A 13,969-nucleotide genomic window follows, 5' to 3' on the forward strand; every position below is an offset into this window, starting at 1 on the left:
TTAAGAACATGATTATTCATCAAACCAATAATGTTTTATTTTTAAACTTAATTACGTCTTGGGTTAAATTTAAACATCTGATTATTAAAGTTATCCTTAAAAATTTTCCCCCATTTATTGTTACGTATTCATTCCACAAAATTTCAAATCTCAACTTATATCAAGAACTCTGCGTATTTTATATCTAAGGTAAAAAATTTACAACTCAAGGAGTCTGACAGAATGGTCAGTTTTGATATTGTCTCTCTCTCTTTACAAATGTTCCTACCGAAGAAGTCCTCAATCTCCTAGAAAACAAACTTTCCAAAAAATTTTCTCCTTATTAATGCATTGTGTAAACTCCGGCTATTTCTTATTTGAAGGAGAAATCTTTAAACAAAAGGATTGTCCATAGCTAAGCCGTTGGGCGGCTTAGCTATTGGCAACCCTTTGTCTCTGGTGTTAGCCAACATTTTTCTTGAAGACTTGGAGATAAAGGCAATTTCTAACGCTACACTAAAACTAAAACTGTGGCTTCGATACATAGATCATATCTTCATCATCTGGGAATATGGTCAAGAGAACTTACAAATCTTCCTAGATTATATGAACAATGGCCATCAAAACATCAAATTCACATCAGAACTTGAGGTGAATGGTGTCCTCTCCTTTTTAGATGTAAAGATTACTAGGATGCCTAACTGTCTCAAATTTTCTATATTTCAAAAAACAACACATACGGACAGATACTTACATGCCTTCTCCTATCACTTCCCTCCGCAGAAACTTGGAATTATCACCACTCTGGCTCATCAGGCGAGATCTCTAATTTCAGAAGATCTTCAAACCGAACTTAACCACCTCAAAAGTATTTTCTTAAACAACGGTGCTACTCACCTAGAAGCATTTCTCACCATCTGTACCCACATCTCCAACCTCGGCAAGAAGATAACTCGAACCCTATTGCACACATTCAATTACCGTACGTAAGTTCTCTATCGCCCAAATTGGCAAAAATTATGAAGAAATTTAATATTAAAATTTACTTCACTACTTTACCAAAACTTAGTTCTTTCCTGAGTCCACCCAAGCCAAAACATCACCAACTTCAGTTCCCAGGAGTATATAAAATCATCTGTAGTTGTGGGAAGCCGTATTATGGGTGAACCGATAAGTCTATCTCACTATGACTCAAAGAGCATCAATGTGATATCTCTTACAACAGAACTCGTGCAAGCACCCTCTCCAGTCATCTCCTTTTCTCTGCCAACTCTAATTTAGAAGAACGTCAATGCCAGATAGACTGGAATCTTACTACAAATATCCATAAATGCCCCGATGAACTAGAAAGACGCATCTTAGAATCAAAAGAAATAGTTCTGGACCCCTCACACATGAACAGTGATATCTCTTACAACAGAACTCGTGCAAGCACCCTCTCCGGTCATCTCCTTTTCTCTGCCAACTCTAATTTAGAAGAGTGTCAATGCCAGATAGACTGGAATCTTACTACAAATATCCATAAATGCCCCGATGAACTAGAAAGACGCATCTTAGAATCAAAAGAAATAGTTCTGGACCCCTCACACATGAACAGTGATATCTCTTACAACAGAACTCGTGCAAGCACCCTCTCCGGTCATCTCCTTTTCTCTGCCAACTCTAATTTAGAAGAGTGTCAATGCCAGATAGACTGGAATCTTACTACAAATATCCATAAATGCCCCGATGAACAAAGAAATAGTTCTGGACCCCTCACACATGAACAGTGATTTAAGTAATAGCTTACCTGATTGTAATTCAGTTTTGGCATTCTCGAGATAGTTCCCACTCACTAACGCCTCACGCTAGACCTGCCAATCAGACACCAGTTTAAACTTGACTGTTGTTGTTCCTAACTTGTTTATATGAGAAGTTCATTTTTTATCTTGCTAACTTTCCAATTTTTTGTGATAGTATTACACCTGAAGAAGTCGGCATTCCGACGAAACTAGTTGTGTTTTCTAATTAAAGTTTTTGTCCTATCTCGGTGTTTCTAGTCAGTAAAATTCTAATATAAAAATGTCTACAATCCGAGTAAATAGCCTTAATAATATATATATATATATATACTTATGCAAATCAAAAGAGATAATTAAATAGTTGTTATTACCATAAGAACAAGATATGTTTCCAATCAGAATCAAAATTAATAAATGAAAGAAAAAGGCATATGCAGATGGGTTTAAACCTGAAAATAGAGCAAAAATTAAGCAGCAGTTTTATTCAAAATCATGATTTTATTTCTAAATATGCATTTTACTTTAATATATGCCATTCCATTAAAATAAAAAAGTCTGATATTTTCATTTAACTTTGAAATTAAAATATCAGACACAAGACACAAATTATACTTACTAATATATTTTTGAAAACAAAATATATTGATTATATTAATTACAACACACACACACACGCGTACACACACACACACACACACACACACACACACACACACACACACACACACACACACACACACACACACACACACACACACACACAGAGAGAGAGAGAGCAGATATTTTTATTACCAGTGTAGAATGTTCATTATGCAATCATTTCAATTGTGCAAGATCTTTCATCATTTGACTTACAAAGTTTGTATTTGCTTGTAATGTTTGTAACCATGTTAACAACCATCTGCAACAGAATCTCTTACAGATGGTTGTTTATCATCTTAATATCCTGAATTTGAAAGAATGCTCTCATACTTTTTTATTTTTAGTTAAATATGAATGTAAATAATTAACAACTAATGTAAAAATGTATTTTGTTTCCTCCAAAACAATACACAAATAAAAATTAACAAACAAAATAACAAAACAAAATGCTTTCTTTTTTAACTGTATGTTTATATATGTTGCTACTAGAAATTGACTATATTATTATTATTATTTGTCACCTCCAGGGAGTCCAAAGACTCATTGAGAGGGCATCTACTCTACAGCTCTGCTTCCACCACTCATAATCCACCAACTGACTGCAACTACACCAACGCCATCTACCATCGACCACCACCACTGGTATTTCCACAGACAATCACAAACATCCATGCCCACGGCAGGATTCGAACCTGCAACCTCTTTAACTTTTTTAAAAATGAACAATGATAAGCATCTTTTACCAGTTTATGCAGACTAAACTGGTAAAGCTGTGAAGCTGCTGAGGATAAGAATTAACCCTTAATTCAGTGGATGAACGGCTATTATTATTATTATTGTTATTTAATTATATAAATTATATATATAAAAAAAACAACATAATAACCAAATGGTGTCATCCTCAGATAAGCTTACATATAAGCTTCGAGGATGAAAGCAAAGAAATTAGTTCTCATCCAAGATGTATCATATGTAACCAAATGCATGTAATGTACGTATCACATGAAAACCAATGTATGTAATGTACGTATCACATGAAAACCAATGTATGTAATGTATGTATTATATGTAAACCAATGTATGCAATGTAAATATCACATGTAAACAAATGTAAGTAATGTATCATATGTAAAACAAATGAATGTAATGTATATAATAATTGTAACAAATGTATGCAATGTAAAAAAAAATTATTTTCAAAGTAAATCGCGAGTTTACACTGAGTTTACACCATATGTTTGTGAAAATAAGGAAACATAATATTTAGATTGCATATGTGTAAATACTGTTGTATAATCACACCTTTTCAAACTTGAAAAAAAAAAATAGTAAACCACAACATGTAATATTATACAACTTATGTAACTCAGAACAATATAATTGTAAATTATTATTATGATTGTTATATATATATAAAAAAAAACTGTTATCATCATTACTATTTAAATCTCATTATTTGTAGCATAAAGTGCTGAACCTTGTAAAATAATATACTGAATAAGATGATCATTGTACATATGTAAATATTTGAAAGAACAATAAAAAAAAAATTATTATTAAAAATTTTAATTGAAATCCAATGTAGGAATTGCAGCACTTAGTGCTGAACTCTGTAAAATTATGAGAGGCAATGTCACACAAGATGTTTATTGTATGTATAAATATTTTAGCAATTAATAAAAAATAAATAATAAAAAAAAATTAAAAAAATAAAAATTATAGAGATATTGCCATGGAGTCTAACAATTCATCATAGGAAAATCACAATAACTACTGTTTATACATTATTTATCTTTTTTTTTTTTTCTATGATAATCCCATCCCATATGGAGAGGCTAGGCAACTTATGGTATGTTAGTACTGTGGTTAGGCAAGAAGTAACTTGTTCACATTTAGTTTGAAGAGCTATGGATTGTATTCTTCCAAGAGAAACAGATACCATGGGCCTCTGTTCTGAAGAGCAGCAGTAGAAGGAATAAAAGACGAGGAGGCTAAATTTATTCTGTGGGTTTGGAGTTGAGTTTGAATTAGTATTGACTAGTTGCTGTTTCACAATATGAATAGATTTAACAGAGGGGAGGATTGTCAATGCTCATTTAGATCAGCATTGGCCACGAAAATATCATAGTTTTCCTTGAATCCATTCATAAATGAATGGGTGAATAGGAATATGATATTGTATGGTGGGCAGCACGGTACTGCTATTTTGGCACCCTCCATAGAGCTGCAGATGCATTGTGGGAGGTTCAGTCAACTGCCAACATATTTATCGTACTGAATCTCAAAATTGTTATCACTCCTAACATTAACAACACATTCTGGTAATGTGTTCCATTCATTGACAATTCTCCATGTAAAAAATCTACTCCTCACACCCCTCTTAACCACATTCTTATATAACTTCCAGGGATGACCTCTGGTTTTCCTCCTCTCGCCTTCTACTCTTTTTTTATTATAATTGAGGATAAGAACTTGATAATAATTTTCAACTTTTCTCCATAGCCAGCATTTCAAAATTATGGTATTGTCTTAGTCACTTATCTCTCTGGACCCTCTCCAATGTTTCCACATCACACTGAAACACAAGTGACCTGATTTGAGCACAGCAGTGCAAGTGTGGTCTGACCAGTGCTTTATACAGTGGCACAACCACTTCTTAACCCCTATTTGTGATAGCACTTCTTATCATTGTGGCACTACAATGTGCAGCCTTTGGAACACTAGCAATATGCCCTATAAACTTCAGTCTACTGTCAACCATCACTCCCAAATCTTGAATCTCATCCATTTCTTGCAGAACCATTAATACAGTACACAGCCTTATACTTCTGCATTCCAAAAGGCAACACCTTCACTGATTAATATTAAAACGACATCCCCACTCCTTTGTCCAAGTCAAAAAAGTTACGCTTTTGTGTAGACACAATTTCTGTGCAATGATTAACAGCACTCTCCCTCCTCTTTTCACATTTTTATCCTTCTGGAAAATTATATATGCTTCCCTTTCTATTCTCGACATTACATCCTCGCCACTGGTTACTCTCCTCTTTTTTAGACACTTCTCCATTATACACAACTTGCTGGTATCGTTCAGAGAGCCAATCTCCAAGCCACCTAACCAATACACTATATATATTCCCATCCTCTGTAGCTAGTACACCAACTTCTATCAAACACTTTTTCAAAGTCCAAGAATATCACTGTATATGGTTTCCCTTATCTAACACACTTGTTATCCTATCATAAAATGCAAGCAAATTGCTAAAACAATACCTATCCTTTACAAATCCATACTGACCATCATACAGAATGCTATGTCCATCAATCCAATCTTGTATTCGATTCCTAGCCAAACTCTCCAACACCTTGACTACAACTGAAGTTATACAGACTGGTCTATAATAAGAAACTTCAGTCCTAGAACCATGCTTATGGAGTGGTACTGTTTTTCCTTATTTTCACTCCTTAGGAACCCTACCCACTGCAAGACTTTCATTAAATAACCAGGCCAAATGTGGTGCCCATTCCTAAAATACATGGTGATAAGTCATCCATTCCCACAGCCTTATTAACAGCTAACTCAACCTAATACACCTCTGATTCTTTCACTTCCAATTCTTGCCTCCCTTCTATATATTGCACTGCATCATTTATACCAGTAGGCTATACACTGATAAAGTGTTTGTTCAATAATTTCATTATTATGTTATTCAACTATTATTCTGCTGCCATGACTATCCACGAGTGTCAACCTGCCATAATTATTCTTTCTCTTGCTTATCATATAGCAGAAAACTTCCCTTGTTAACTTTAGCCTGACAAGCCAATCTCCTCTCATATAGCACCTTCTCTTTCTTTACCATGCTCGTCACTTTCCTAGCCTGCACTTTATACTCTTCATGGATCTGATCACCACCAACTGTCTTGTACCTCCTCCAGAGCATATTCTTTTCCAACACAGCTTGCTTGATTTCACTGTTCATCCATTTCACTCCTACTCTGTTTACTTGTTCAATCCTTGGTATGCAGTTATACATTGCTTTTGTCTGATACTGCCTTGAGAGTTTCCATGCATTGTCTACATCTTTTCTGCTCAGCTCATCTATCGAATGTACTGATGCTAACAGACTACAGAGCTTCCCATAATAACCCACTCTATACTTGTATAGAGTGGGTAAACGTGGCAGTCGAGTTTAGCTAGTCTAGAAAACGTGTTTTTAAAGTTAAATATAGTGTGGCTTTTTGTCACAAATTGTGCTGCAATTGTGCATCGGTTAGAAACAAGTGTCCTTCAGTGGTATTATTGTTTAGAACTGTGTTGTATATATTGTGTTTTCACTGCCGTTAGTTTCACTATATCAACGTGTAAAGATGGCGTCCAACAAGAAACGTGCGTCAGCGGCGCGCAGGACTTCTACTACTACACGAAAGGCTGGCTCAGCGTTAGATTTTTCGCAATGGATGCGTTGCGGAAACTGCTACATGTATGCACCGAAAAATGTGAAGGATCTGTGGTCGGTCTGGCAAAATGAGAAGAACGAAAATGTCGACGTATGTGAGAAGTGTCGGGATAGGTTGGAGCGTTTAGGAATGGAAGCTGACATCGGGACCGTAGCGGAAGAACTTCGGCGGGAGTTTATGAAAATGAAAAATGACCTTCATCTTCTTCATGAGGAAGTGGAAGTGATCGGTAAGGAGATACTGGAAGTTAAAGCTGAGTTTAATGTGTTAAACAGAGAAATTAGGACTATAGAGATTACTTTAGCTGAAGTAACTAGAACAGGATTACATATGGGTGAGTCTTTGGTGAATGATTTAGTAATAAATAGTATGGGAGTGATTGGGAGTCAACATAATAAAACCACAAGTGGCCTAGAAGAAATGAGATGTAGTGAGAGTGGGGGGGTAAGTAATAGAGAGTTGAGTAATGAAGCTGGGAGAGTCATGCTGAATAGTGTAGAGAATGAGTCCATGAGTGTGGACTTGAATGAAGTTAAGAGTGGTAAAATATATGGTGATTCTATGATTAAGGGTATGGAGAGTGGTATGCATGAGGAGTGCTTGGCTGATGGGACAATAGAAAGAGTGGCTTTAGCAATAAAGAGAGGGCATGAAGCAGACAAGATGATAGTTATGGTGGGTACGAATGACCTGAGAGGTAGTATAAATCGGGTAGGAAATGATTTAAGAACATTATTAGATATTGTGAAGAGGAAAAGTGTCAATGGGAGAATAGTGTGTGTGCTGCCTCGTTTTGACAATTACGAGTTAAGTAGACGAGCAATGATAATGAATGATATGATTGCAAGAATGTGCAGAAAAAGAGGTCTGGAGTTTGTTGATGTTTGGAGTGTGTTTGAAGGAAAAAGGCAGTTGTATGCTAGAGATGGACTGCATCTTAACATGGAAGGACATAAGCGATTGAAGAAGTTATTGTTTTCTGAACAGGTTGAAGTTATTGGGCAGGGAAACTAATATTGAAAAGGTTGAGTGTAAGAGAGAGAAACTTTAGCACTGATTATGTATCTATTGATCCTTATAGGCAGAATAAATTGCAGAAGAGAGGGGATAAAAATCGGCATAGGACTACAATAGTTAGTGACTTATATTTCAGTTCTAAAGTCGGTACAAGATCTAGAGGGAATCTGCAATTTTTGTATACCAATGCTAGAAGCATTTGAAATAAGAGAGAAGAATTTTTGGCATTAGTCAGTGAAATCTCACCAAAAGTTGTAGGCATTAGTGAAACTTGGCTGTCAGCAGAAGATGTGGTCACTGGAATTGAATGTGATGGGTACAGTATTTTCAGGGAGGATAGAGAAGATAGAACAGGAGGAGGAGTACTGTTGATGATAGCTGATGTGTTGCAGCCAAAGAAAGTAGTATATCATGATGATAGACATGTGAATGAGAGTTCATTTGAGGCAGTCTGGTGCGAAATAGTGACCAATGCAACCAAATATACAGTTGGATGCTGCTATAGGCCAGGGAGTACGGGGGGAGATATTGAATTCATGCATCAGCAACTTAGTGCAATGAGTGAAGGCTTAGTGATTATTATGGGGGATTTTAATTATGGTGATATCAATTGGAAGGAGGAAATATCACGTAGCAAAAAGGAAATGGAGTTCATACATCTTCTACGAGATAATTACTTGAAACAGCACGTAACTGAAGGGACACGTGGTGTGAGAGTGTTGGACCTGGTTATTGGTTCTGAAGTTATATGCATAAGTAAGGTGTCCTCGTTACCTCCAGTTGGTGAACGCGATCATGTGGTATTGACTTGGGAGGTTGCAAAATCTGTGGATTTTTCTATTAAGAAGGGGGTATGTACGGAACTACAGGTTAGGCAATTATAACAAGCTTCGGAGTGAGCTTGCAGCCATTCCATGGCAGAACATATTGCAAGGGAAAGATGTTAGCAGTGCTTGGGATAAAATCAGCGGGTATCTGAGGAAAGCAATATCAGATTGTGTCCCCATGGTCAGGAGGTCAAACAAGGCAGGCATTAGATGGATGAGCAGTAGTATCAAGCTTGAACTGCAAAAAAAGAAAATGTTATGGAGAATTTACAAGGAGAAAGGCGATCAGGACACCCATGAGCAGTACAAGGCTCAAGCTAGGAAGGTTACCAGCATAGTAAGAAAAGCTAAATCAGATTATGAGAAGACCTTAGCCAAAGAGATCAAGGGTAATCCCAAAGAGTTCTTCCGCTATGTGGCAAGTAAGAGGAAGAATGACTTTGGAAGGATAACCTTAGTGGGTGCTGATGGTATTGAGGTGACAAAATCAGATGTAATAGTCGAGTTACTGAGTGATCACTTTTCAAAAGTCTATCACCCAAGTGAGGATATCTCTATACCTATAGCAATACCAAATATGAGAATTGAAGCTAAAGAATCAGAGGTATTAAATATATTGCAAAACTTAAATGCAAACACTGCGGTAGGCTTAGATGGAATATCAGCTCGTGTGTTGCGTGAATGTGCAAATGAATTGTCAACCCCTCTTACCTGGATATTTAATTCAAGTTTGAACTCTGGTATGGTCCCTAGGGAGTGGAAGTTAGGCAAAGTGGTTCCTTTGCATAAGGGTGGCTCTAAAACTGCAGTATTGAATTATAGACCAATCACCATCTCAGGAGTAGTGGTAAAAGTATTGGAAAAGTTGGTTAAAGACAAAATTCAAGAATGGGTGGATCAGGATATGATACTCTATAGAGGCCAACATGGTTTTGTTAAAGGTAGATCCTGCCTTAGCAATCTATTAACTATTCATAATAGAATAACATCTGAGTTGGACAAAGGAACTGGCTACACAGTGGTACTTCTGGATTTTGCTAAGGCTTTTGACAGGATACCCCATAGAACACTGTTACGCAAATTGGAGCAGATGGGAATGGATATTAAATTGGTGATATGGATAGAAGAATGGCTCAGGGAGAGATACCATAAGGTGGTGTATGGAGGAGCCGAGTCCAGAATGAGGCAGGTGACCAGTGGTGTGCCTCAGGGCTCTGTGCTTGGGCCAATGTTGTTTAATTTGTATATAAATGATATAGGAAACGGCTTAAAGGGAGATATTCAGTTGTTTGCTGATGATGCAAAGTTGTGTAGTGCAATAAAAAATCAAGCTGATGTTGAAAGTTTGCAGGAGGATTTAAATAAGCTGGTAAAATGGGCAAAAGAAAATGGATGTCAGTTCAATGTGGAAAAGTGTAAAGTCATGCATTTTGGGATTAAAAGATTACCAGCTGTGTACTACATCGATGGAAAGGTACTCCAAGAGATTGATGAGGCTAGGGACTTAGGGGTATTGGTAGATAGGGAGATGAAGTTCAGAGGACACATTGCTAAGGTGTCCAAGATTGCACATAGGATTACTTGGTTGTTGAGGAACACACTGACATCCAGAGATAAAGAGGTTATTATTCCCCTTTATAAAGCATTGATACTTCCACATTTGGATTACTGTGCTCAGGTCTGGTCACCTGGATTCCTTGGAGATGAGGAGGCTGTGGAGAGGGTTCAGAGAAGAGTGACCAAGTTGGTGAGTGATATAAAATATGCTCCCTACATTGATAGATTGAGAGCTTGTGGATTGCAGAGATTGGTTGATAGACGAAGAAGAGGGGATATGATAGAAACATTCAAATTACTAAAAGGTTTTTATAGGATTGATGCAGGGGAAATGTTTCAGCTGTGTGATAGTGATGGAAGAACAAGAGGTCATCTCTGGAAATTAAAGAAGAGTGTGGTTAACAAAGGTGTCAGAACAAGGTTTTTTGCCTGGAGGGTGGTGAATGAGTGGAATTCATTGCCTGACTTAGTTGTGAGCTCTTCATCTGTAAATGAATTCAAGAAGAGATATGACAGATATTGTTTTGCTAGTTTGGGTCTCCCGCGATGAGTCTACTGACTCCATGGAGATACCCGTAATAATAATAATACTTCCGCAGGTATCCATTTTTGACAGTAATCTTCCTTGTTTCATCATTTCTCAAAAAAGTACCTCATGATCACTCTCACGAACTGGCAGTAGTGTAACACCTCATTAACAACTACATCTTGTGAAGTTATCACCAAATCCAAAATATTAAAACCTGTATTTGCTTCAGTCACATGCTGCTTAAGATATTTATCTCTCAGAAATTCAATAAACTCACACTCCTTGTTCACATATACTATCTTCTCTTTCGATTCTATATTCCTCTAATTGAAGTTTCTCTTCAGGATTACCTTTTTTTTTACATGCCTAACTAATATGCCTAAACATTTCACAATCTGTAGTCTCTGCATTCCCTGGCCTATAACAGCATCCTATCAGATATACTAGCCTGATAATTTCACCTTGATTCCAAACAGATTTAAAATCCGTGCATGCACTATCAATTTCCACACTTTGGGGACACAATTCCTGTGTAATCATTAACAGCATTCCCCCTCCTCTTTTCAGATTTCCATCCTTCTGTAAAATTATATATCCTTCCCTTTCTATTTCCAACATCACATCCTCTTCAGACAACCAAGTTTCACTTATTCCAATTATCTTTGGACATATCGACTCAATCAATGTATCAAACTCAGCTCTCTTGTTTCGAATACTAATTACATTTGCATACAAACATAACAATCATTGTGTCTTTGATGCCATGCTACCAGCACCAACAATCTCTATTCTAGCTGCTATACTATAACTCTCTCTCTCTCTTTTGATCTGACCACACCCATTTCCCTGATCCTGAATCTGATTTTCATTCATACCTGTCCCATCTTCACCTTTTTGCATTCACATTGTGTGGCTGCAACTACATCTTCAACCTCATATTCATCTTCCTCCTGTCATACAATGTGTTTAGTTGTGTTATCCTGCTTGATGATCTGGGTTTGATGATTGACAGAAACATGAAATTTAGGGGACATATTGCAAAGGTAGTGAAGGTAACACAGAGGATTGCTGCAATAATGAGAAGGACACTGACCTGCAGAGATAAAATGGTTATCATTCCGTTGTATAAGACTCTGATTAGACCACACTTAGACTATTGTTCTCAGATCTGGTCCCCCAGGATTTGAAGGGGGATAAATTAACTATGGAAAGGGTCCAAAGGCGGATAACAAAGATGGTGTCGGAACTGTACAATGTCAGTTATGAGGATCGGCTGAGGGAGTGTGGACTGCAGAGTTTGGTGGATAGAAGGAGGGGTGATATGATTGAGACTTTTAAACTGTTGAGAGGTGGTTACAGGGTTGACACTTTCGCTTGGTTGAACAGCAGGAAGGAGTCATGACAAGGGGCCATCCTTGGAAGTTACGAAAGGAAACTGTGAGAAAGAGGGTGAAGAGTGGTTTCTTTGCATTGAGGGTGGTTGAACCATGGAATGCATTGCCTGATGGAGTGGTGAGAGCGAGAATGGTCAATGCATTTAAGTAGTGGTATGACAGACTTTGTGTGTCCTAGGAGAGACCTCCCTCTATGAGTCTTGATAGACTTGTGTTTCTTAGAAAGGACCTCCCATGATGAGTCTTTTGACTCCATGGAAGCCTGAATAATAATAATAATAATAATAATAATTTACTACGTTGATTGATTTCTTGACTTTGTGCCTTCTCAGAAATAACTAGCCTTTCTAAATGCCCAACACTAAACCCATTCAAATGCAATCCATCAACTTTAAACCATTTCAACTTTCCTTCAGATTCACTCCTCAGATTTACAAATTGAACCCCCTTTGCCTCACATAACTCAGCCATCTTACTATTCATTATCTCTACTCTCCTTCTCAATTCACTATTGTTATTATCTGGGCAACATGCCTATGACTTTTCCAACAACATTAATCTTCTTTACCTGCTGCAACAACTTCCTCAAGTCTCTATTAATATCCCCCCCCCCCAACTAAGTCATTTGTACCTATGACTACCACTAATTTGGATGCCCATCTTTCCTTTTCTGTAACACATCATGCATTTCCTTCATTGTTCCAGCAGGAAAACATGTTTTGTGCACTTTATAAGTCATCACATCACATCACGTCACGACTATCCTGTGACTCTTTTTTTGTAATACTAACTTCCTCCTTATCTCATCAGCCAATCTCTTCTTTAGATGTTTAATATCCTCCTCCATGTTTCATTTTGCTTTTCATTTTCACTAACTCTTGCCTAAGGTTTTCTACAATGGTCCCGAATCTTGCTCCCCACTCTAATCACTCTAATCTATCAAGAAATGTTCCCATGTGTTAATGATTTCTTTCTTCTCGTTTACCCAAACAGTCCACAAATCTTTCACATTTTTTGGTGCATGCATATAGCAATTTTTGCAATGGATCCACTGTGAAAAATCTAAGACAGAGCTAGACCTTTATACCAAAGCTTTCTGTGCCACTGACACCCGTTTCTTTATGGATGCCATTTTGAAAAGCAGAAACAGAACGAACAAACAGTAGTAAAGCACAATAAAAAATATAAACAACAAAAATTTCAACAGCACTACTGAAGGACACTTGTATCCAAACTGGAAAAATGCAGCACAATTTGTGATAAAAAGCCATACCATATACTAATTAAAAAATAAATAAATAAAATAATACTTTATTATTATAAAATGTGATAGCTGGATAAGGAAAATGGCTTCATCATGATACTTACCTTTTGCAAAGGCATTTGACAAGAATACTGCATAGAAAATACACTGAAATAGCTAAAAAAATAGGTAATAGTACAGAAATAGCTAACCAGGCCAAAGTAAATCCAAAAGAGTTTTTTTTTGCATAGCAGGTAAGAGAAAGAATGATTATGGACAGATACCTTTGCTCAATGCTCATGATAGGAAAGTGACAGAAGTAACTGTTCAGTTACTAAGTGATCACTTTGCAACAAGATATCATCCAGGTGGTGATTTTGCAGATATTGAAGTGAATAAGACTGATGTAAGCATTCAGCCAGATGAACTGAAGGTACTCAGTATATTCAAAAACATCAATGTTTGAAAAAAGTACAAGTGAACTGGCAGTGCCTACGACGAAATTCTTTAATTTAAGTCTCAGCTCTGGCAAGATTCCA

General features: G+C 36.9%; 1 protein-coding gene across 2 annotated transcripts in view; it reads right to left on the reverse strand.

Annotated features, from left to right (window-relative positions):
- The window catches only part of LOC150100012 (protein white-like), a 246,751-nt gene that overhangs the window by 50,006 nt on the left and 182,776 nt on the right, over positions 1-13,969 (reverse strand). For both annotated transcript variants that reach the window (XM_090403080.1, XM_090403081.1), the window contains one exon: positions 2,132-2,209. In XM_090403080.1, the coding sequence (XP_090259206.1) occupies positions 2,132-2,209 (78 nt within the window). The remainder of the gene's footprint in view (positions 1-2,131; positions 2,210-13,969) is intronic.

This window comes from Typopeltis vanoorti, chromosome 13, assembly GCF_054136105.1.
Source record: "Typopeltis vanoorti isolate ZY-2024b chromosome 13, IOZ_Tvanoo_1.0, whole genome shotgun sequence".
In the NCBI taxonomy this organism is placed as follows: domain Eukaryota; kingdom Metazoa; phylum Arthropoda; class Arachnida; order Uropygi; family Thelyphonidae; genus Typopeltis; species Typopeltis vanoorti.